We start from the raw sequence: 24,904 nt of genomic DNA, 5'->3' as shown, positions 1-24,904 counted from the left end.
TTTATCATGTGCCCTTCACAAGCTGCTCTGGGATTATAAATGGGCTCTATTCTTTTTTTTTTTTTTTTTTTTGGCTGCATCGGGTCTTAGTTGTGGCACGCAGGCTCTTCGTTGCAGCATGCGGGCTTCTCTCTAGTTGCGGTGTGCAGGCTTCTCTGTAGTTGTGGCGTGTGGGTTTTCTCTCTCTAGTTATGGCACAGGCTCCAGAGCACGTGGGCTCTGTAGTTTACGGCACACAGGCTCTCTAGATGAGGTGCGGGGGCTCAGTAGTTGTGGTGCCGGGCTTAGTTGCCCTGCAGGATGTGGGATCTTAGTTCCCTGACCAGGGATTGAACCTGCGTCGCCTGCACTGGAAGGTGGATTCTTTACCACTGGACCACCAGGGAAGTCCCTCTACTCTTTTTTTTAAAGTTCATAAATCTCTTCCTTAATAATTCACTGAAGAATTGTGATAAGGCACTGATTATCAAGTTTAGCATTCTGCACAGAATCTACCATTTTCTCCTTTTGAAAATCTAGATTTTGCTCACCTGTAGTCTTCTGAAACATTCTCCATTCTCCCTAGTTTATCAACATATGCCATAAATTCAATTTCCTTCTGCATGCTACCATATAAATCATCTACGTCTGGAGCCTTGAATTAATTTAAGACAACTTGATTCCTTCTTAATCTCACTTACCTTATGCATAAATACCATTTTTAAACGAATAATTCTATCAATAAACCATTTTTCTTCTTAAAGAAGATGAACAGTAAGTCTAATTCCCCAATCAGTAGGCTTATTCCCTCCTTAAAACACTAAGATTCCAAGAGTGTTGTAAATTATTTTGCCTTAAACAGTAAAACAGCCTCTTAAATGGTCCCCCTGCCTAATATCAATCCCTCCCCTTTCGATCCATCCTACATACACACCAGATGAATCTAAAACTCCACTTCTCTACTTTAAAAGCTCGTAATGGCTCTATAACAGGGGCCCCCAACCCCCGGGCCACAGACCGGTACTGGTCTGTGGCCTGTTAGGAACCAGGCCACAGAGCAGGAGGTGAGCAGTGGGGGAGCGAGCGAAGCTTCATCTGTATTTACAGCTGCTCCCCATTGCTCGCATTACCACCTGAGCTCCGCCTCCTGTTCAGATCAGCTGCGGCACTAGATTCTCATAGGAGCGCGAACCCTACTGTGAACTGTGCGTGTGAGGGCTCTAGGTTGTGCACTCCTTATGAGAATCTAATGCCTGATGATCTGAGGTGGAGCTGAGGCAGTGATGCTAGCGGTGGGGAACTACTGCAAATATAGATTATCATTAGCAGAGAGGTTTGACTGCACAGAGACCATAATAAATCAATTGCTTGCAGACTCATATCAAAACCCTATCAGTGAGTGGCAAGCGACAATTAAGCATCAGGTGGCAGGCTTTATTGTGGCAAGTGAGTTGATGTACTTCAATTGTACAGCTGCATCTGGTGGCAGGCTTTAAGTCAGAATCCGACACATTTTAGTCTGCGCGTGGCCCGCCCATTATTTTATCCACTTCCATCCACGCCTCTTTCCCACACTGCGCACTTGTCTCAGCCACAGTTTTGGTAAGCCCACAAGCTAACCCTAGCCAGGATGAGTAAAAAAACAAACATCACTGGAGAGCTTCTTTGAAAAGGGAGAAAGACCCAGTGATGAGACAGCAGAAGACTCTAAGACTGCCAACAAAAAGAAAGCTACATTTAAAAGAAAATACCAAGAGTCCTACTTAAATTACGGGTTCATTGCAACAGGTGATTCACATTCTCCAAGCCCGCTTTGTATAATATGTGGCCACCGGCTATCCAACAAAGCCATGAAACCTTCAAAACTGCTTCGCCACATGGAGACCAAGCACCTGCATTGAAAGACAAGCCTTTGGAGTTTTTCAAAGGGAAAAAACCATGAACACGAAGAACAGAAGCAATTATTGAAGGCCACCACGTCATCAAATGTGTCTGCACTGAGAGCATCATTCTTAGTGGCTAACCGCATGGCTAAAGCTAAGAAGCCCTTTACTACCGGTGAAGAGTTGATCCTGCCTGCTGCTGAGGACATTTGTCATGAACTTTTAGGAGAGGCTGCAGTTCAAACGGTGGCACGTGTTCCTCTTTCAGCTAGCACCATAACTAGACGAACTGATGAAATAGCAGAGGATATTGAGGCACAATTGTTAGAGAGGATTAATGAGTCACCATGGTACGCAATCCAGGTTGATGAGTCTACCGATGTTGACAAGGCAGCGATGTTTGCCTTGCGATATCTTTCTGTGCGATATATTTTTCAGGAGGATGTGCATGAGGATATGTTATGTGCACTTTTGTTGCCAACCAGCACCACAGCTGTGGAACTATTCAAGTCTTTGAATGATTACATATCAGGAAAACTGAATTGGTCATTTTGTGTCGGTATATGCATGGACAGAGTGGCTGCCACGGCTGGATGGCTTTCTGGTTTCACTACTCGGGTCAAAGAGGTCGCTTCTGAATGTTAATCTACGCACTGTGTCATCCATAGGGAACTGCTGGCTAGCCGAAAAATGTCACCTGAACTTAACAACGTTTTGCAGGATGTGATTAAAATTATCAACCACATTAAAGTACATGCCCTTAACTCACATCTGTTCGTGCAGCTCTGAGGAGATGGATGCAGAGCACACACATCTTCTATTTTTTTTAAAAAAAAATATTTTTTTCTTTATTTATTTGGCTGAGTCAGGTCTTAGTCGCGGTGCGCGGGCTTCTCTCTAGTTGTGGCACACGGGATCCACAGCGCAAGGGCTCAGTTGCCCCGCGGCATGTGGGATCTTAGTTCCCCGACCGGGGAGCAAACCCACGTCCCCTGCATTGGAAGGTGGATTCTTAACCACTAGCCTACCAGGGAAGTCCCGCGCCTTCCCTCATACACAGAAGTGAGATGACTTTCTAAAGGTAGATCACTGGCCAGAGTTTTTGAGTTAACGAGAGCCGCTCCAGAGATTTCTTTTAGAAAAACAGTCACCACTGGCCACACATTTCAGTGACACACAATGGGTCACAAAACTTGCTTACTTGTGTGACATATTCAACCTGCTCAACGAACTCGATCTGTCACCTCAGGGGAGAACGACAACTGTGCTCAAGTCGGCAGATAAAGTGGCTGCATTCAGAGCCAAACTGGAATTATGGGGTCGACAAGTGAACACTGGGATTTTTGACGTGTTTCAAACATTAGCAGAGATTTTGAAAGAGACTGAGCCAGGGCCGTCTTTCTCCCAGCTGGTGCATGATCACATATCTCAGCTTTCAAAAGAGTCTGAGCATTACTTCCCAACCACAAAAGACCCCCGAACTGGGAAGGAATGGATCTGCGACCCATTTGTGAATAAGCCAGGTGAACTAACTTTGTCTGTGCTAGAAGAGGATTAACTGCTTGAGATCGTAAATGACGGTGGCCTTAAAAGTATGTTTAAGACAACTTCAAATCTCCATACGTTCTGGATGAAAGTCAAGGTGGAATATCCTGAGATTGCCACAAAAGCACTGAAAAGCCTGCTTCCATTTCCAACATCCTGTCTTTGTGAAGCAGGGTTTTCTGCGGTGACAGCAACCAAAACGAGATTACGGAGTAGATGGACATAAGCAACACACTTCGGGTGCCACTGTCTCCCGTCACCCCCAGATGGGACCATCTAGTTGCAGGAAAACATGCTCAGGGCTGCCACTGTTTCTGCATTATGGTGACTTGTATAATTATTTCATTATATTTTACAATGTAATAACAATAGAAATAAAGTGCACAATAAACGTAATGCGCCTCAGGGGTTAAGAATCCGCCTGCCAATGCAGGGGACACGGGTTCGAGCCCTGGTCCAGGAAGATCCCACATGCCAAGGAGCAACTAAACCCGTGTGCCATAACTACTGAGCCTGCGCTCTAGAGCCCGCAAGCCACAACTACTGAGCCCACGTGCCTAGAGCCTGTGCTCCACAACAAGAGAAGCCACCGCAATGAGAAGCCCGCGCACCGAAACGAAGAGTAGCCCCCGCTCGCCGGAACTAGAGGAAGCCCACGCGCAGCAACTAAGACCCAACATAGTCTAAATAAATGAATAAATAAATTTATTTTTTTTTAAAAACGTAATGCTCCTGAATCATCCTGAAACCATTCCCCACTGTAGCCCCACCCCATCCATGGAAAAATTGTCTTCCACGAAACCAGTCCCTGGTGCCAAAAAGGTTGGGGACCACTGCTCTGTAAACTCATTATGCTTTTAAAGATTTTCATAATCCAACCCTAAAATGCTACTTTTCACTACTCTTCTCTAAGATCCTTCTACTCCTAACAGACAACTGTGAGCTGGAGTTTAGACAGGTGACTGCGTTAAGGAAGATATTCTAGCTGAAAAAAGGAGTTGTGACAGTCACACTGGGGAAGTTGGAGAATACACAAACTTCCAGCAGTTTTTCTCAGAAGATCTCTAATTCTAATTCAGGAAGGAGAAAATATCCTAGGAATAAGATCTACTGGGCAGTGAGGGGAAGAGGTTTTGACTCATAGCTTCTCAAAGGCAACAAGATCTGGGCTCTAGACCTATCAGTGAACACTTGAAGACTCCAGGACACAGAACGTTATAAAGTGCTGCGCCGTGAGGGCAGAGTGATCCAGACCAAAACATCCTGATGGCACAGTTCACCTCTTGTCTGAGATGAACCTACTCATTCCATCTTATATGCATAATGTGGCAACAGAACTCTGGAGCATCCTGAGTCATTACGTCGATTACCTGCTGAAAAAGGCTGGGCCAAATATCACTGTCAAAATAAGGACACTGATTATGAGACCACTTGTTGGTAGTTTGGAAAGCAGAAAGTCCTGCCAAAAGACACACTGCCTATGCCTAAGGACAAGCTGAGGTCCACTTAGTTTTCTTCTTCTTTTTTTAGTGAAGCAATTGGTTTTAATTATATGAGAAGTAGATGCTCATTGCTGAATTTTCTTAAGAGATAAGCAAAAATAAGGAAATAAAAATTGCCAAAATTCTCTCCCGAGAAAACCACTTTTGGAATTTTGGTATATACTATTTCAGACTTCTTATAGATGTGGAATATGTGCACAACGACATGTGTACAAGGATGGGCACGAGTGTAGGCAATTAAGAAAAATTGAACCGTACTTCCCTGGTGGCGCAGTGGTTAAGAGTCCGCCTGTCAATGCAGGGGACACGGGTTCGATCCCTGGTCCAGGAAGGTCCCACATGCTGCGGAGCAACTAGGCCTGTGTGCTACAACTACTGAGCCCGCGTGCCACAACTACTGAAGCCCAAGCACCTAGAGCCTGTGCTCCACAACAAGAGAAGCCACTGCAATGAGAAGCCCGCGCACTGCAACAAAGAGTAGCCCCCGCTCGCCACAACCAGAGAAAGTCCATGCACAGCAACGAAGACCCAACGCAGGAAGGAAGGGAGCTGGGGGAGGCGGGGGGAGGAAGGAAGGAAGGAAGGAAGGCAGAGAGGGAGGGAGGGAGGTAGGAAGGAAGATTGAACCAATCTAAATGTTCATCACCAGGACACTAGTTATATTAAAAATCTGTATGGATATTCACACACTTTTACCTACTTATGTTGCTTCATAAGTGACTTTTCCATTCAACAAGTTCCATTCAATAAGTTGTATGAAATAACAGCACAATAACATTTTTTCCCTGACTGGCAAAAGTTAAAAATCATGTATATAATAAGTACTGGTGAGGATCCAGGGAAAGGGTATTTTAGTGCTTCATACATTATGAAAAAACAAAAACCAAAAAAGCTGTTTCAGGTGGGAATTTGGTCAGCTGTTTCCTCTGTACCATGTACATCAGATTTGAATTTCTTTTTCTTTTTTTTGGCCGTGCCGCACAGCATGCAGGATCTTAGTACATCAGCTAGGGACTGAACCCATGCCCCCTGAGTGGAAGCGTGGAGTCTTAACCACTGGACTGCCAGGGAAGTTCCTAGATTTGAATTTCAATTCCAGTGTTATCATCTTCCATTTCTTTGCTACGCTTTCATCTTTGTTGGCCAATTCCCTCTTTCAGTGATCCATCTTTGTAAAATGTCATGTGGATTTATAGCTGGGAGACCAGGAGGCAAGACGACTGCACGCTCTGATTCACTGAATAGCAGATGTGCAGTGACCAGTCACCAGCAGAATTTGAAAAGAGTGACATGATTGGTCACTGCATGAGCATCTGTTATTTGCACGGTGATTTGTGGACTGAAGAGCTAGCAGGGAACTTGTACTTTATGCAGTTATGCATGTAACATACTGTGGTAACTGAAATTTGAAACTGCTGAGGGACTGGTGTTATTAACTAAACCATGGTAAGTGAAATGTGTGTATATCAGAACTGTGCAGAGTGAGGACTGCCAGTACCATGCAGCCATTAAAGAAAACAAAGATCTATATAAACAGACAGGAAGAGATCTCTAAAGCATTGTTAAATACAAAAATAATGTCTCAGAACATTATATAAAATATGTCCCATTAACGTAAGGAATATTTTTATATGTATGTATATAAATTGGGTTTATTTGTTCAACAAATACTTATGGAATATCTACACCGTGACTGGCATTGTTCTAGGCACAAGTCATAGCAGTGAAGAAAATATGTAAGGTCTCTGTCCCCTTGGAGCTTAAAAGTCTTGTCAGGGTGACAGATAAAAAGTAAACGAATAAACAATAAGATAAATGCAAATAGTGGTAAGTGCCTCTATAAAGAAAATAAAATAAGGTGATATGCTTCACTAAAGAGTGACAGAGGGGGAATTCCCCAGCAGTCCAGTGGTTAGGACTCCGTGCTATCACTGCCAAGGGCCTGGGTTCAATCCCTGGTTGAGGAACTAAGATCCCACAAGCCAGGTGGCTCGGCCAGGGGAAAAAAAAAAAAAAAAGAGTGACAGAGGGATGCTATTTTAGATGAGAGTGGTCAGAGAAGGCCTCTCTGAGAAAGTGACATTGAAGATGGGAAATAAAATAGGAGCCAGTCATGTTTATACAAAACCACCTTAAATTGTTTATGAAACAATACAGAGGACATGCAATTAAACTATAACAGCGCATATAGCAGGTCAGGACAGAGTCTATGAAGATACAGAGATATCACAGGAAGAAGAGGTCTTAAAGAGTTTGGCTCCTTTAGAAAACGGTACACAGAAAAGGGATACAGGATGAGCTGAATTAAAGCCCAAGGTACCTACACGTATAGATAAGACCCATCATTTCAAATAAACAATCAGGAAGGAGAGAACAGACTTGGCAATTCCCAAGAAAAAGTCAAAAGCAGTGTCCCAGCATCCATTATAGGCAGAAAGTCTCAGGTCGAAGGCTTTGATTCCAATAACTGGTATTCTTGGAAGAGTGGGCAGTCAACTCAAGTAGCTCAGTGGAGATTCTAAGAGGTATACTCTCTGTCTCTGTTGAAAGTATCTGCTAAGCATGTGTGGCACAGGGTATCTACTTAGCGTGAGTTCAACATAGTTCATGCTTCCCCTTTCATAGAGTTGTTCCCAAGAAGCAGCTGCCTACCAGAGACTACATTACCCAGCTCCCTTGCATCTGAGACTAAATGACTGGCTCACCAATGAAATGTGAATGCAGAGGACAGGTATCACTTCGGAGCCAAGGGAGTTAAGAAGAGGATGTACTTTCAACACCCTCTCGTTCCATCTGCCTGTTGGATGCAGAGAACTTAGGGGCACTTAGGGAATGGCAGAGCCATATAACAAGAGACTGGGTCTCTGACTTACCACATAAAAGGATGTCACCTGCTGACACCCAAAATACTCACACTGGGCTATTATGTGATTAAGAAATAAACTATTGTAATAAGCCATTGAAATTCTGGGGTTTGCTACAGTAACTTGCATTATGCTAACACAGGTCAACAAGGACTGCAGAGACAGAGAAGCCTAATAACGGTAGGAGCCAAAAAATTAACTTTAGTAGAAAGCTGGCCAAGGAAAAAGAAAGACTGACAAATATATGCTAATGAATGACATACCTCATATTCTGGTCCAAAGCCAGCATGGCCACAGAACCGCCCAGAGAGTCTCCAGAGATAAGGGATTCCTCCAAAGAGAAGAATAAGCTATAAAACAAAGCACATGTTGGTCACATTGAAGCAGTACTAGAAACTATCATATGAAAGTATGTTAAAAAAAAAGAGAGATCTTATTTAGGATAAAATACGCATTTAGGCAGATACAAACCAATTGAGATACTAAGTTTAGACTGTTAAAAGGTTTTTGCCCGTACACTTTATATGGATGAACTGTATGATTTGCTAATTTACCTCAATAAAGCTGTTTAGAGAAAAAAAAAAAAACAAACTTTGGCCAAAAGACCACAAAAGACCTTAAGAATCAGGAACTAAGCTTAGAAAGGCTAAGCAACGTATCAAAAATCCCACAGCTAACAAGTGAAAGAAATGGAATTTGAGCCAGGCTTTACGGCTCCATAGCTGGCTTTTCCTTGAAAGGAAATAGCCTCTTGGTTAGGACAAAGTATTAGTATCGGTATAAGTAGAGAGTCATGTCCACCTACCATGTTGGGGGACAGAATGGGCTATCAGAGCCTTCTCTGGGTCAGGAAAAAGTAAATCCTGAGGTAGGAGTCAGGGTATCATAGGAGTAAGGCCCTTTCTCAGCACCACCCTTTGTCTTGGGCAGATAAAGCGAACACAGATATTCACCAAACCAACAAGACATATGAATGAGGGAGCAGCTCTTAAAATGTGAAAAGAATACATGCTTACAAAACACGACTTCTCACAACAGATACCAAGTTCGTGGAATCATTTTGCCCAGAGGAGTCAACGTACTGCTTCTTCACCTGTGGAGCCCCGGGAACACAATGATCACACTCCTTGGTTAGAAGTACAATATTCCCATCCGTTCAGACATGGTTCCTTGTGGCTTTGAGGGTTTTGGGCACTATCATATATTTCTTAGGTGTCCTTCCAATCTACTTTGCATTTTTATATATGTATCCATAAATAATAAAGCGGTTTACATATGCTTTTTAAGAATATATAAATATAAATAAATATATACATACACACACACACACACACACACACACACACACACACACAGGGACTTCCCTGGTGGCACAGTGGTTAAGAATCAGCCTGCCAATGCAGGGGACGAGGGTTTGAGCCCTGGTCCGGGAAGATCCCACATGCCGTGGAGCAAACTAAGCCCGTGCGCCACAACTACTGAGCCTACGCTCTCAGCCCACGAGCCACAACTACTGAAGCCCGAGCACCTAGAGCCCGTGCTCCGTAACAAGAGAAGCCACTGCAATGAGAAGCCTGCGCACCACAATGAAGAGTAGCCCCTGCTCGCTGCAACCAGAGAAAGCCCGCGCGCAGCAACGAAGACCCAACGCAGCCAAAAATAAATAAATAAATTTATTTATTTAAAAAAAAATTTTTTAATGAATATATATATATATATATATATATACACACACACATATAAATGACATCATATTGTATTTATCATTCTACAGCTTACTTTTTACACTCTACATCTTTTTAGACCAATATATGGTGAGTTTTAACTTTATCTGGCATTATCAGCTTGTTCTTTAAAGTGTTTACATCAACTTACACTCCCATTAGCCATACTTGAGCATTCCCATTTCCCCACAATCGCACTCATACTTGATGCTATCCATCTCTTAGACTTTTACCAGCATGCAGGGGATTGATGCAATACCATGGGTCTCAAATATGGTCTCTGGACAGCAGCAGCAGCATCGCTGGGAATATGTTAGAAATGCAAAGTCTCAGCCTCCACCCCAGAACTACTGAATCAGAAACTGGAAGTGGGGCCCAAGAGTCAGTCTCCAGTTAAATGTGATGTACACCAAAGTTTGAAAATCACTGTTTTAATAGACTGCCTTTTTAAAGGCCCCTTAACTCTACATCCAGCTATTTCCACTCTACTTTAACTAACTCAATCTTGGATATAAACTGTTTTCCCAGAAGACATGCTTTGGCACCACTGTATGTGGTATATGCTCCACTTGTTGAACTAATTGACTTGGGATGGCATTTCCTTCATCCTATTCTCAATACTAATAAATAATGCAGAATTAAGGGTTTATAATGCTTTGGGGGAAAGGCTGGAACACCTACTATTAAAAGTCCAGCTTTTTTTTTTTTTTTTAAATTTATTTTTGGCTGCATTGGGTCTTCTTTGCTGCCCGTTGGCTTTCTCTAGTTGCAGCGAGTGGGGGCTACTCTTCGTTGTGGTGCGCGGGCTTCTCATTGCGGTGGCTTCTCTTGTTGCAGAGCACGGGCTCTAGGCACTCGGGCTTCAGTAGTTGTGGCTCGCGGGCTCTAGAGTGCAGGCTCAGTAGTTGTAATGCACGGGCTTAGCTGCTCTGCAGCATGTGGGATCTTCCTGGACCAGGGCTTGAACCCATGTCCCCTGCATTGGCAGGTGGATTCTTAACCACTGCGCCACCAGGGAAGTCCCAAAAGTCCAGCTTTTAAGTAAGTATCAAGGGTACCTTTAATATGAACTTTGAATGCATTTATGAATGCATTTGGAAACTGCTATTGCAAGCTTGCTTAGCATGCTTTGGGGAATGAAAAACAAAACACGGTGAACAGTAAAGTTTCTCTGTATTGACAGGATGTCCTGTAAAAAGAACTAATGATGCCTACAAAAACAAGTCCTGTGCTTCCACATATATTATTTCACTAAAGTCTTGAGAAGCAGGCAGGGCAGGGAGCATAGTCATCTTGATTTTACAGATAAGGCAACTGAAACTCAGAAATGTTAAAGTAACTTGCCCAGAGAAACCCAGTGACTAAGTAATTGCTATGTGTTGAGTACTATACTAATTGCTTCATTACATTATCTTACTCAGTCCCTGCCACAAAACATATGAAATATGGTTTAATATCTATCTTCTTCTCATCTTAAAGAGGAGAAAAAATGAGACTCAAAGAGGCTAAACTGCTGAGTCAGAAACAAGCAGAAATTGGAGAAGCTACAATTTGAACTTTTCTAGTCTGCCCTACTCTACTCCCCAGCCATTCCACTTCTTGAGAGGGCTCTTTATTGACACCTATGAGATATCAGGAAAGTTTGTCTCAGAAAGGGGGGACATTTTATCTCTGGGTGCTCTGTCACATTTGTGTGAACAGTGGCATCTGTAATTCGTCACAAGGGCCTCTTATGTTCCCTCAGGTAGAAAGTACCATGGCAAAAAAAAAAGTCTAAATTAATCTTTGCACTTGTTCTTTGTGACCAAAGCTTACAAACCAATTAATTTTAATCAACACAAAATAGGAATTAATGAACTTGTTTTCAAACAGAACAGGATTTCAAAGTAACACAAAATACTTCCTATCTAATGGCAAATGTAGTTTACTAATTCCCCAAGGATAAATTTAGCACATTCATGTTGCAGTCCCTAGAGTTTCAAGAATGGTTTCTTCTGTGTAATTTTAAAGACTCAGAAGAGCAGAGTTTGAAATTCAGTTCTCCCATTTAGCAGTGAGTGTCACCTGGCCATTATATGGGCAAGCCATTTAATTTCTCAGAGTCTTTGCTTTAACCACACTAGTCTTAGTATTCAATATTTGTCAATGCAAATTTTGTGACTAACTAGACAATTTTGTAATCATTTAACAAAGCTACAAACAGCCAGTTTCTTCTCTTTAAGTGAGGAAACAATTATGGTAGCCAATCTCAATTATTTTTACATGTCTGTATCTTCGCCATAAGCTTCTTTGCCTTAAATACCTTGCTGCAAACATTTTCGCTGCATAATCAAATGGCTGTAAGGAAATTCTGCTGTGAAAGATAAAATAACTGGTTGACAGTTTCGCGGTTGACAGTTTGGTTTCAACTGGTTAGCATATCCTCCAGTTAGCAATGTTATTGATGGCTTTATTGAGCTGACAGATGATTTGCCCCAAGAGTTGGTTTCTTACTTTGAAACACACTACTTTGGAGGAGAAAGAGGTCTCGAAGGTGCAGAGTTGAACCCACATTTCCCATAGAGCTTCGGAACGTCTATCAGTGGACATATGACTACATACCAAGAACGAACTATGGTATAGAGGCTTTCACAATGCAATACAGAGCTCAGTTACAAATATGCCTCCTAGTATTTGAAAACTGATACTTCTCTTAACAAAGGAAGAAGTTTTAGCAAAAAAGAAAAAGTGCAATGCTGAACGATGAGACAAATCAACAAGAAAAAAATTGTATAAAATACTATGAACAGAAGACTTGGAAGACAAGTGCTTAGGTACAGTTCACAAAATAAAATCAGTTATTTGTGCAGCACTGTCATGAATCAACACACATTTTTTTTTAAAATTTATTTATTTATTTATTTTTGGCTGTGTTGGGTCTTCGTTTCTGTGCGAGGGCTTTCTCTAGTTGCGGCGAGCGGGGGCCACTCTTCATCGCGGTGCGCGGGCCTCTCACTGCTGCGGCCTCTCCCGTTGCGGAGCACAGGCTCTAGAGCGCAGGCTCAGTAGCTGTGGTGCACGGGCTTAGTTGCTCCGCGGCATGTGGGATCTTCCCGGACCGGGGTACGAGCCTGTGTCCCTTGCATTGGCAGGCGGATTCTTAACCACTGCGTCACCAGGGAAGCCCCACACACATTTTAAATGTATTCAAATGTTTTGTATTTTGCAATAAAGTCTTTTTAATTTTGTTATTCATTTTACGTGTTTATGTCCTTTTTAATGTCCCTCTTTTATTTTTCATTATTTTATCTTTTACTGCAAAATTGCCTTACAGTCAATCGGTTATGTGGTGAAAATGCTTGCAGCAAAGCTGTCTATAGCAAAGATGCTTACGGTGAAAGTACCTACAACCTTATTTTCAATTTAGGAATCTTTCTCTTGGTGGTACTGAGGGAACTAAAAGAGTTCTGGAGGAATTATGACAGAGCATTTTTTCAAAAAGAATATAAAATCAAGCCATGCAAAGACATGGGAGACTCTTAAGTGCATATTACTAAGTGAAAGAAGCCAATTTGAAAAGGCTATAAACTATATGATTCCAACTATATAACATTTTGGAAACGGCAAAACTATGGGAATGATAAAAAGATGAGTTGTTGCCGAGGATTAGCGGGGAGGCAGAGATGAATAGGCAGAGCACAGAGGATTTTTAGGACAGTGAAGCTATTCTGTACGGCACTGTAATGATGAATACAAGTCGTTATATTTTTGTCCAAACCTATAGAATGGAAAACGCCAAAGGCAATGGTAATGTAAACTATGGATTTTGAGTTATAATGATGTGTCAGTGTAGGTTCATCCATTCTAACAAATGTACCACTGTGACTTGGGACACTGACAGTGGGAGAGTTCTGCGCATATGTGGGGGCATGGGGTGTATGGGAACGCGCTGTACTTTCTGCTCAAATTTGCTGTCAACCTAAAACTGCTCTAAAAAATAGTTTATTTTTCAAAAAGAATATATACCCATTTTTCATTAATATAAACTTCTGGATTCTATTCATGTTTATATCACTTTATACTGCACTATTTTGTAGCCCTTAAAAATTTCAACAAGGGATTTCCCTGGTGGCACAGTTTTTGGGAGTCCACCTGCCAATGCAGGGGACACGGGTTCGAGCCCTGGTCCAGGAAGATCCCACGTGCCAAGGAGCAACTAAACCCGTGCACCACAACTACTGAAGGCCTGCGCGCCTAGAGCCTGTGCTCCGCAGCAAGAGGAGCCACTGCAATGAGAGGCCCGAGCAGCTCAACGAAGAGTAGCCCCCGTTCGCCCCAACTAGAGAAAGCCTGCGCAGCAACGAAGACCCAATGCAGCCAAAAATAAATTAATTAATTAATTAATTTAAAAAAAAATTCAACAAAATATAACAACTTATTTTTTTTGCCTAATGAAATAAGTAGAGTATGGTGGTTTGGCTCAGTTAAATATATGATAGATATGTAGAATTAGTTACATTTCAGAATGACAGAATGGTGCTGAATTTTAAACTGTTTTATAAATGAATAAAGAGTATTAGATCTGTCTTTAAATGTTTATTACATGTTCCAGTTATTTATTGCTGTTAGTAAACCACCCCAAAACTTAAAGTAAATAAATAAGTAAAAGAGTTCTGGAGGAATAGTGATGATAATCATGCTTATGATGATAAAAAACACAAAAGCCAATGCTTCTGGAGCACTTACAGCAGATCCAGCACTATTCTAAGCATCCTACATATATTAACTAATTTTCAATCCTCTCACCAACACTATGAATGAGGAACTATTATTACCATACGATTTTAACAGAAAACCGAGGCACAGAAATGTTGAGTGACTTGCTTGAGGTCTCATAGCTGGTATGGTACAGCTGAGACTCAAACTCAAGCCACCTGAGTTCAGAGTCAGCTCTCAACCTCAACGCCATGCACTTTCAATTGTTCTTAGGGGTAGAAAACCAAGAACTGATCTGCGGTGGCAGGGGGAATCTTACTCATTTTATGTGTAAAGCATATATATATACATACAGTACAGAAACAGACATACAGTATATCTCTGGTATTAAAATTTCATGGAGGGGCAACTAGGAAAATTGGCTAAAAAGGTACCAGGGTCAGGGGCCAGGGGAGATCATGAAAAGAAGACTGAGAAACATGGCTCTGTACTTTACAGCCTCTCTTCTTTTAGCATGGGGGAAGACTGGCCCTGTTTTACTAAGTAAAAATTATCTGTCACTCATTATTTCATTCAATACATATGAATTATGTGCTTATTATATGTCAGGTACTAGGTATAAAATGATGAACAAGACTTTAAAGTACCCTATCTTTAGGGAACTACCAACCAGTCTGTCAGCTAAACAGGCAAATTCAATACAATATGCTAAGTACTCTGATAGGAATAATGATGGGATGCTACTTTATCCAGACTTGAGGGATGGGGAAGTTTCAAACGGTTTCTTAGAAGAGATGATGTCTCAGCTGGATCCTAATGGAACAGTAGGGATTTATCAGGCCCCAGTGAGAGAGTGGAGACGAAGGGGGAGAGAAAGGGCACCCCAGACAGAGATACCAGCATGTGAAAAGACTCAAGGTCATAAGAAACCAAGCTGGGTATGAGATGGACAATAAAGAAGCGGAAAGAATTTGGGGGAAGGAATAAAAAGATGAAGCTCAAGTAAGCAACTGCCAGGTCAAAAGGACCTCATAAAGCGTGCCAAGAAATTTGGACTTTACCCTGAAGGAAACAGCGGGCCAGCAAAAGGTTTTATGTAGGAGAATAACATGATCAGAATCGTGTTTCAGGATTCCTTGGGCTACAATGTAGAGGATAGGTTACAGAGTTGAGAGGCAGGAAGAGGAGCTGGGATTGCTACAAGAATAACTTACAACAAAAGGTTCTTTTCTGAGACTTCCCTGGTGGTCCAATGTGTAAGACTCTGCACTCCCAATGCAGGGAGCCCAGGTACAATCCCTGGTCAGGGAACTAGATCCCACACGCCTCAACTAAGAGTTTGCATACTGCAACGGAAAGATCTCGCACGTTGCAAGGAAGATCCGGCACGCAGCAATGAAGATCCCACGTGCCCCAACGCAGCCAAATAAATATTAAAAAAAAAAAAAAGGTTCTTTTTCATACCTGGCCTCAGGGTGACAGTTACCATATTCTACAGTTTTCAACTGCCTAAACAGTTATGTTTCTGCCTCTTTTGCTCCACACTCATTACCATCAATAACAAAGGTTAAGAAAGCATTCTGGGATTTGTAGGTGTGGTACCCTCTTTTGTGTCACAAAAATACAAAAATGAAAATAAACATTCCAAAGTATTAAACAAGTTGACAGACTGTCTCCCCAAGAAGTAAATTACTCACAGTGCCTTCAATCTCCGAATAGAGTCCTGACCAGAAGCTGAAAGTACTTTTATCCAGCTGATACAGTCGAGATTTCTCAAATGTTTCTGAATCCATGATCTGTCCTAACTCCAGTGGTACATGAGTTGTTGTTTTATATATCCGTCTCTGAAATATTTTGAAGAAAACACCTTAAGGAAACAGTCAAGCCAACTCATTACTTATTACAATAGTCATTTACGATCAAACTTTGAATGGTTTATAACATTAACTTGTCACTTAAGCCTGTTGAATTTGCTTTATACATACACAAATACTGCGTTTGATGAAGTACACTGACCACTAAAACAACTCGTGCAGGAAAGTAAAAGCACGAGAAAACCTGCAACTAGTTGACTAGGTGAAATTAAAATCAAAGCTGTCACACACTTTGGTTTGCACAGGTAAACCAAAATTGTAACATTACAAAGAGTACTACTCATTCCAGGTATAGCATACATCCTATAATATAGAAAACAAATTCATGGACAGAAGGAAGTAAATATGCTAATCATGAGTTTTAACAGTTAATGTGGCTAGTCATTAAATTTGATTCTAGAAGCCAAATTAAGGGAAATTTGAGGAATGACAGAAACAGATCAGGTCTTCAAGAAAGACAAACTTTCTCATTACACCAAATTCTAGAAAGTAATTTCAGCCCATGGTACATAATACAGAGAACAGATACCAAACAATATAATGGACAGCATTTCCTACAATGGTTTTACAATAAATCTCTATTCTCTATTTATTATTGGATATCTTACCAAACCCTTGATAAAGGGCATTACATTAAAGCATAACTGAAGAAAGAAGACATTATTGAAAAGTAGTTTCTGTAACTAGGCTTATTATTAAGGTAAGACAAGTAGGTAGATGTTCAATACCCCATCTCCAATTTAGACAGTACATACTGTGTGCTTACTTTCTGCAAAGGATCTTCTCTAGGCCTACAGCATTCTGTACCAACGAAGCTATCTTAAGAGCTAATCAGAGAACCTAGTGTTATACAGCTTAACACCTCTTTGAATATCCTGGACTAAAGAAAGAAATCTAGATATAACCCAGACAATGACAGATATAGAAAATTTTTTAATTTTCAATTTAAAGATTCATACAGAATGTAATCTGAGAGGAGAAATTTGCAGAGGAAAAAGGTTGTAGTGCTCAAGGAAAAGGTTCCAGCAGTTAAAAAAAGAAAGGTTTTCCTAACCATTCCAGTTGACTTGATTCAGTGCCAACACAGAAGAAAACCAGCAGTGAAAGACTGCCATAAAGTGGTCAATTAAACTTCAAATCTATCTCATTTAAAAGTTCAGATCTCAGAAATTCCCTGGTGGTTCAGTGTTTAGGACTCCCGCACTTCTACTGCCCGCCAGGGTGGGAGAACTAAGATTCCGCAGGCCACATGGTGCGGCCAAAAAATAAATAAATAAATAAATAAAGTTCATATCTCTAATCCATCAAACTGTTAATTGTGATTATCTCCAGGGAACTGTTATTAAGTAACTTTCACTTTCTACTTTACTGTTTAATTGTTTGAATAAAAACAATAAAGAAGCTTTTAAGAAAATGTTCTTTGGGCAAAAACAACATATACGCTTTTTTTTTCTTTTTTCTTTTTTAAAGGGAAAAGAGTTCAGGTCTTTGGAAGGACTGAGAAATCTTCATTTTCAGAAAATGGCTTCCCAGTGCTGTGGTTGAGCATGACACAAATATCATGGGGAAGTTGTGATTCTAAAATTTTAGCACCTTCTTTCTGAAGGTTTATGAGTTGCTGCCAAAAATAAAGGAAGTAAGTCTGTGCCCGAGAATCCTTAGGAAGCTGTGCGGCAGGTACAAGAGCTCAGGCCTGAAAAGGCGGCAGCCCTGCCTTCCCTTTCACCAGACCCTAAATGGCCTGGGGTCCATGATCACGTTGCAGAAAACGTCCTGAGGCACCAGATCCCCTCAAGGCCTACCCCATCATCGGGCCAAGTTAGGAGGCTCAGTAGGGACCCATAAGGTCGAGGCCGGTGCTGGGGCCGCAGCAATCATCCAGGGACTTGGAGTCGAGACCGAGGCTGGCCTAGAGCTGGCCGGGTGTCGGGGTCAGGTGGGCCCTGTCTAGGCTCACCTGCCGCCGTGATAGGAAGGTCTCCCAAAGATACACTGTCCAGGAGAAGAGCAACACGGCCCCGAAGATACGCTTCTCGGCCGACATCTCCCACATCGCGTCCAGCGACGCCCACATCCCCATGACCACCCCGTTCCGCCGGCTCCTTCAGCGTGCGCTGGTGCCACACCGACACCCGTCCCCTCAGAGCATCCCCGCAGTGTCACAGCGATATCCGTCCCTCCCGAGAGCCCTTATACCGACACCCGTCCCATCCCACTCCCTCGGCTCAGCCCGCAGTGTTACACAGACACTCTTCCCCCGGCTGACGCTCCCTAGGGCCGCCTAGTGTCTGTAGGAACAGGATAAGCTCCGCCTTCCTCACTTCCGGCCCACAGTCCGAGTTCCGACCTCCGCCAGCCCCCGCTACCCTGAGCTGCGTCGCACCGACATTCTTTCCCCTCCCCTCCATGGCGTGTTCCTGCCGAGGGTCCGGCTTCCCTCCTGGGCCTGACAGAGCCGCGGACTCTCCGCTTTCTAGCCTCCCGAGTGGCAGTTTCTTCTCTTCGTTCCGGGGCTTGCCCTGGCTGGGCTGCAGCCTGCGCCGTTCTTTCCGCGGTCAGGACCACTGGTCTTCGGGCTAAGCGGGAACGGACAGAGTGGGCCGCCGCTCCGGCCCTGAGGTAGCTGGGAGGAACAGCAGAGGAGCCGGCTTCCCAGGCTCTAGAAATCATTCCTCTGAACTGGTGCTACTCAGACTGTGGTGTGTTCATCCCTGGGATACCTTAAGACTAAAGTTAAGAGCGGGACTAGGCATTGTAAGTGTGTTTTGGCCTATCTTGGGCTGTTCTGAATTCAGGCATATTAGAGAGTGGGTAATGAGTTTTGGTTTTGTTTTGAACCCCTCGTGCAGCTTGCAGGTCTTAGTTCCCCCACCAGGGATTGAACCCGGGGCCACGGTAGTGAAAGCCCAGAGTCCTAACCACTGGACCGCCAGGGAAGTCCCATGGGCAACATTTTTTGTTTACTGAAATGGCAGGCAGCATTTTTTTTTTTTGTCCACAAAACCAAAGAATTGATTAATATTCTAACAAAGCTACCAGTATTATCATACATTAATGTGAGTAGTATTTCTCGGCACCGTATCTACTAAAACAAAAAAGAAATGAAAGTGAACCCTGCTTATCTAATAGTAAGAAATAGTCATTCAGATACATGAATTAATAGGTGGAGAAGCCCCATCTATCTCACTGAGAGATGCATTTCCAGTAGAATTTTACCTTTTACGTTTATGTATTATCGAATTTGTAATCGTGTCAAAAGAGCAGCTACATGTTAAAGGTAATTGCAAAATTACTCAGTTAAGAATTCTTTCTAATATGTAGAGCCATACAATTACAGGAAAAAATTTTACTTTAATACATACATATTTTTATTGCAAAGATGTAATCAATAAAATGTTTTTCAAACATAAAAAGTGTTACATTTGGATAACATTTTATGGAGAAGTGGAACATAAATATAAAGGAACAGTGTAGAATTATCGAATGTTAAAGAGCTCATTCATGTACTTTTAAATGGGTGATGGTTATTCAATTGTTATGTAGATTCTGTTGGACACACTATGAAGAATGATTTAACAGTTTTATCTTAAATTGTCATTATTTACAATTTGCCAGAATTTACATCCATTGCAACTATTTCAATTTATGATGAAAACTTTTAGATAGCAACTTAAAAATATGAGGGGATAAACATTTTTTCAGAATGCTCACTTGGACTATCACTGCTATGTCCTCTTCAGTCTTGTCTTCTCCTGTCTGGGTCCATCCAGCCTGCTGCAGTTAGTCCAAATCCTCACAAAGCCCCTGCCACCCAAACTGTGTGGCTAAGGGCACAGGTTTAGAGTCATTGTTTACGTTCTAGTCACAGCTGCACCACATATTAACAGCTTGACCCCTCTGTGCATCACTTCCTCATCAGTAAAATGAGAATAATAGTATTTACCCCCTCACACTGTGAGGATCAAATGAGAAAAATCACATAAAACTCTTAGTCATGTGTCTGGCTCTGAATAAGTGCCCAATAAAGATTAGCTACTAGCTCACCATAAGTGGGAGAATTGCACCATAGTTGATCTGTCACCATGTGTCTGAGGAGATAAGGGATCAGGAAGCTGGTATGAGTTTTCTAAAAGTCAAAACTGGAATTCACTCATTTATTCAACAAATACTGTGTGTCTGTTAAGTACCAGACAGGGTACTTCACTGTGACAGGGTGCTGTCACTGCTGGGGATATAGCAGTGAACCAAAGCCCCTTCCTCTCGTGAAACTTAATATTCTTAGTGGGCTGGGGTGGATGAGGAGTTGACAGATAAGAAGCATATGTGTAACAGTAAAAGCAGAGGAGGTGATAAGTGCTATGAAGAAAAAGGGAAAGAGGGATGCAGTGTGTTGGCAGGGGCACTGTAAGATGGTCAAGGAAGACCTCTCAGGTTGTTACTCAAAGACTGGGTCACCTCTTGGTTGGTATCGAGCCAAAAAACACAACCAATGGGAATTCCCTGGTGGTCCAATGGTTGGTTAGGACTCCGTGCTTTCACTGCCGAGGGCCTGGGTTCAGTCCCTAGTCAGGGAACTAAGATATTGCAAGCCGCGTGGCACAGCCAAAAACAAAAACAAAAACAAAACAAAAGACACAACCTAGCCAAAGAGTGGGAGGAGGAAGGATTTACTACTTGCAGCAAGTAAGGAGAACACCAAGGATCTTTCCCAAAGCAGTGTCTCCCTGAACAGCAAAATTGGGGAAGTTTAAGCATATTCATGAAGGAGCTTGAACAGAGGAGAATTCAGCATAGAATTGGGGCAAAGGTTGCCAGAGCCCAAGCTCTAGTTGACTGAAGTCATGAGGGTCAGAAAAGGTCAACATCATCATTCTTTAGGTTCCACCCAGTTTGGGATCTTTGCATGTAGTTACCATCCTTCACCTGGGTGGGGACTTGAGTTCCTGAAGAACAGCTCAAAGATATGTACCAGATTGCTATAGGACTCTGTTTTAGTGCTGAACTATTGTTTCTTTTCTTTCTTTCTTTTTTTTTTTACTGGTGTATAGTTGTTTTACAATGTTGTGTTAGTTTCTACTGGACAGCGAAGTGGAGTTCCCTGTGCTATACAGCAGGTTCTCATTAATTATCTGTTTTATACATATTAGTGTATATATGTCAATCCCAGTCTCCCAATTCATCCCACCTCTCTTTTCCCCCCTTGGTGTCCATACGTTTGTTCTCTACGTCTGTGTCTCTATTTCTGCCTTGCAAACCAGTTCAACTGTACCATTTTTCTAGATTCCACAAATATGCGTTAATATACGATATTTTGGACTATTGTTTGACTGCTTTTCCTTTGTTTCTGCCTTCTTTTGTTCCCTTAAGCTCATTAATTACTGAGACCTGTTCAAGGGCAAGCATTGTGGCCAGGCTTAGATCACAAAATGGCTTAGGCCTAAAATGGCTTCTCTTATATCAAGAAAGCCATGCCTGGTTCTTTTTCTCTGGGGACCCCTACCCTATCTGCTTACAAGGTTAGCTGACATTTGAGTACAGACCCAAAGAAAGTAAGAGAAGAAGCCAAGGCGTGTGGGTCTGGGAAAAGTGTGCCATGCACAGTGAACAGCAAGAGCAAAGGCCCTGAGGTGTGACAATGCTTAGCATATTTGAGGAGTAGTAAGAGAGTGGGGAAAGAGTGGAAAAAATAAGAAGGAGGGGTATGCAGATCATGCCGTAATGCATAGTCTTTTAGTTAAGAACTTGACCTTTACTCAGAGGGAAATAATAAGCCATTGAAAGGTTTTGAACAGAGAAGTAATAGGATCTTTTCAGCTACGCTGTAGAGAATAAATTGAAAGGGGACACAGATGGAAGCAGGGAGTCCAGTTAGGAGGCCAATTCATAAATCCAGGTGAGACATGCTGGTGGCTTGGATTAGGGTGGTAGGGGTGGAGGGAGAAGGGAATCATGGAAAGTGAGTAATAACTTGTTCCCCTTTGCAGAAAGAGAGTGTTAATAGATGGGCTGGTCCGTGTGGAGACTGACATGGGAGCCTCAAAACAGGCTATTGTCAGGGTTTTGCCAAAGAAGAGGATAAGGATGATCCTCCCTAGAGTGGTGGCCACTGGTGTAAGGTAGTTCATCTACCCCATCTAACCTGAATGATAAAATGGCTCTCAAACCCTTTCCCTATTTTGCCTTGATTTTCTGTTTGCAAAGCATCCAAGATCTCTTAATTGATGCCTTGGACATAAGTGATCTGATCTCAAGAAAAGAATGACCCCCCACTAGGAATGAATACTTGGTATCAATCTCTTATGATTGTGGTGAGAATCACATATATTTTCTGGGGAACTGAGGGCCAGGAACAAGGTGACCCCAAAACCGTGTAACTCAGATTGGGACTTGAACCCACGGTCTTTTTTTTTTTTTTTTTTTAATTTCTGAGATACACATTTTAAAGTAATAACTAGAATTATGACTTATAACATTATACCAGAACATATAAGATTTTTAGAAATTTCATGTAATGTCTGAAACATTTATATTAACATATTTCCATACAAATAACCCAAGGAAAGTTTAGTATTAGTTGTTTTTTTGTTTGTTTGTTTGTTTGTACTGCAGGTTCTTATCAGTCATCAATTTTATACACATCAGTGTATACATGTCAATCCCAATTGCCCAATTCAGCACACCACCATCCCCACCCCACCGCGGTTTTCCCTTTTGGTGTCCATACGTTTGTTCTCTACATCTGTGTTTCAACTTCTGCCCTGCAAACTGGTTCATCTGTACCATTTTTCTAGGTTCCACATACATGCGTTAATATACGATATTTGTTTTTCTCTTTCTGACTTACTTCACTCTGTATGACAGTCTCTAGATCCATCCATGTCTCAACAAATGACTCAATTTCGTTCCTTTTTATGGCTGAGTAATATTCCATTTTATATATGTACCACATCTTCTTTATCAATTCGTCTGTCGATGGGCATTTAGGTTGCTTCCATGACCTGGCTGTTGTAAATAGTGCTGCAATGAACATTGGGGTGCATGTGTCTTTTTGAATTATGGTTTTCTCTGGGTATATGCCCAGTAGTGGGCTTGCTGGATCATATGGTAATTCTATTTTTAGTTTTTTAAGGAACCTCCATAGTGTTCTCCATAGTGGCTGTATCAATTTACAGTCCCACCAACAGTGCAAGAGGGTTCCCTTTTCTCCACACGCTCTCCAGCATTTGTTGTCTGTAGATTTTCTGATGATGCCCATTCTAACTGGTGTGAGGCGATACCTCATTGTAGTTTTGATTTGCATTTCTCTAATAATTAGTGATGTTGAGCAGCTTTTCATGTGCTTCTTGGCCATCTGTATGTCTTCTTTGGAGAAATGTGTATTTAGGTCTTCTGCCCATTTTTGGATTGGGTTGTTTGTTTCTTTAATATTGAGCGGAATGAGCTGTTTATATATTTTGGAGATTAATTCTTTGTCCGTTGATTCATTTGCAAATATTTTCTCCTATCTGAGGGTTGTCTTTTCATCTTGTTTATGGTTTCCTTTGTTCTGCAAAAGCTTTGAAGTTTCATTAGGCCCCATTTGTTTATTTTTGTTTTTATTTTCATTACTCAAGGAGGTGGATCAAAAAAGATCTTGCTGTGATTTATGTCAAAGAGTGTTCTTCCTATGTTTTCCTATAAGAGTTTTATAGTGTCTGATCTTACATTTAGGTCTCTAATCCATTTTGAGTTTATTTTTGTGTGTGGTATTAGGGAATGTTCTAATGTCATTCGTTTACATGTAGCTGTCCAGTTTTCCCAGCACGACTTATTGAAGAGACTGTCTTTTCTCCATTGTATATCCTTGCCTCCTTTGTCATAGATTAGTTGACCATAGGTGTGTGGGTTTATCTCTGGGCTTTCTATCTTGTTCCATTGATCTGTGTTTCTGTTTTTGTGCCAGTACCATATTGTCTTGATTACTGTGGCTTTGTAGTATAGTCTGAAGTCAGGGAGTCTGATTCCTCCAGCTCCATTTTTTTCCGTCAAGACTGCTTTGGCTATTTGGGGTCTTTTTTGTCTCCATACAAATTTTAAGAATTTTTGTTCTAGTTCCGTAAAAATTTCCATTGGTAATTTGATAGGGATTGCATTGAATCTGTAGATTGTTTTGGGTAGTATAGTCATTTTCACAAAATTCATTCTTCCAATCCAAGAACATGGTATATCTCTCCATATGGTGGTATCATCTTTAATTTCTTTCATCAGTGTCTTATAGTTTTCTGCATACAGGTCTTTTGTCTCCCTAGGTAGGTTTATTCCTAGGTATTTTATTCTTTTTGTTGCAATGGTAAATGGGAGTGTTTCCATAATTTCTCTTTCAGATTTTTCATCATTAGTGTATAGGAATGCAAGAGATTTCTGTGCATTAATTTTGTATCCTGCAACTTTACCAAATTCATTGATTAGCTCTAGTAGTTTTCTGGTGGCATCTTTAGGATTCTCTATGTATAGCATCATGTCATCTGCAAACAGTGACAGTTTTACTTCTTTTCCAATTTGTATGCCTTTTATTTCTTTTTCTTCTCTGATTGCCGTGGCTAGGACTTCCAAAACTATGTTGAATAATAGTGGTGAGAGTGGACATCCTTGTCTCGTTCCTGATCTTAGAGGAAATGCTTTCAGTCTCTCACCATTGAGAATGATGTTTGCTGTGGGTTTGTCATATATGGCCTTTATTATGTTGAGGTAGGTTCCCTCTATGCCCACTTTCTGGAGAGTTTTTATCATAAATGGGTGTTGAATTTTGTCAAAAGCTTTTTCTGCATCTATTGAGATGATCATATGGTTTTTATTCTT

General features: G+C 41.6%; 1 protein-coding gene across 1 annotated transcript in view; it reads right to left on the bottom strand.

Moving 5' to 3' along the window:
• The window catches only part of ZMPSTE24 (zinc metallopeptidase STE24), a 49,833-nt gene extending 31,606 nt beyond the window's left edge, over positions 1–18,227 (bottom strand). The window contains exons 1-3 of the mRNA XM_068539607.1: positions 18,024–18,227; positions 15,890–16,036; positions 8,037–8,123 (exon numbers count right to left, since the gene is read on the bottom strand). Coding sequence (XP_068395708.1) covers positions 8,037–8,123; positions 15,890–16,036; positions 18,024–18,146 — 357 coding nt within the window. The 5' untranslated portion in view covers positions 18,147–18,227. The remainder of the gene's footprint in view (positions 1–8,036; positions 8,124–15,889; positions 16,037–18,023) is intronic.
• Between the last annotated feature and the right edge of the window lie 6,677 nt (positions 18,228–24,904).

Source organism: Eschrichtius robustus, chromosome 3 (assembly GCF_028021215.1).
Source record: "Eschrichtius robustus isolate mEscRob2 chromosome 3, mEscRob2.pri, whole genome shotgun sequence".
Classification (NCBI taxonomy): domain Eukaryota; kingdom Metazoa; phylum Chordata; class Mammalia; order Artiodactyla; family Eschrichtiidae; genus Eschrichtius; species Eschrichtius robustus.
Note: the sequence above shows the minus strand (reverse complement) of the source record. Positions and strands in the feature narration are given on the sequence as shown.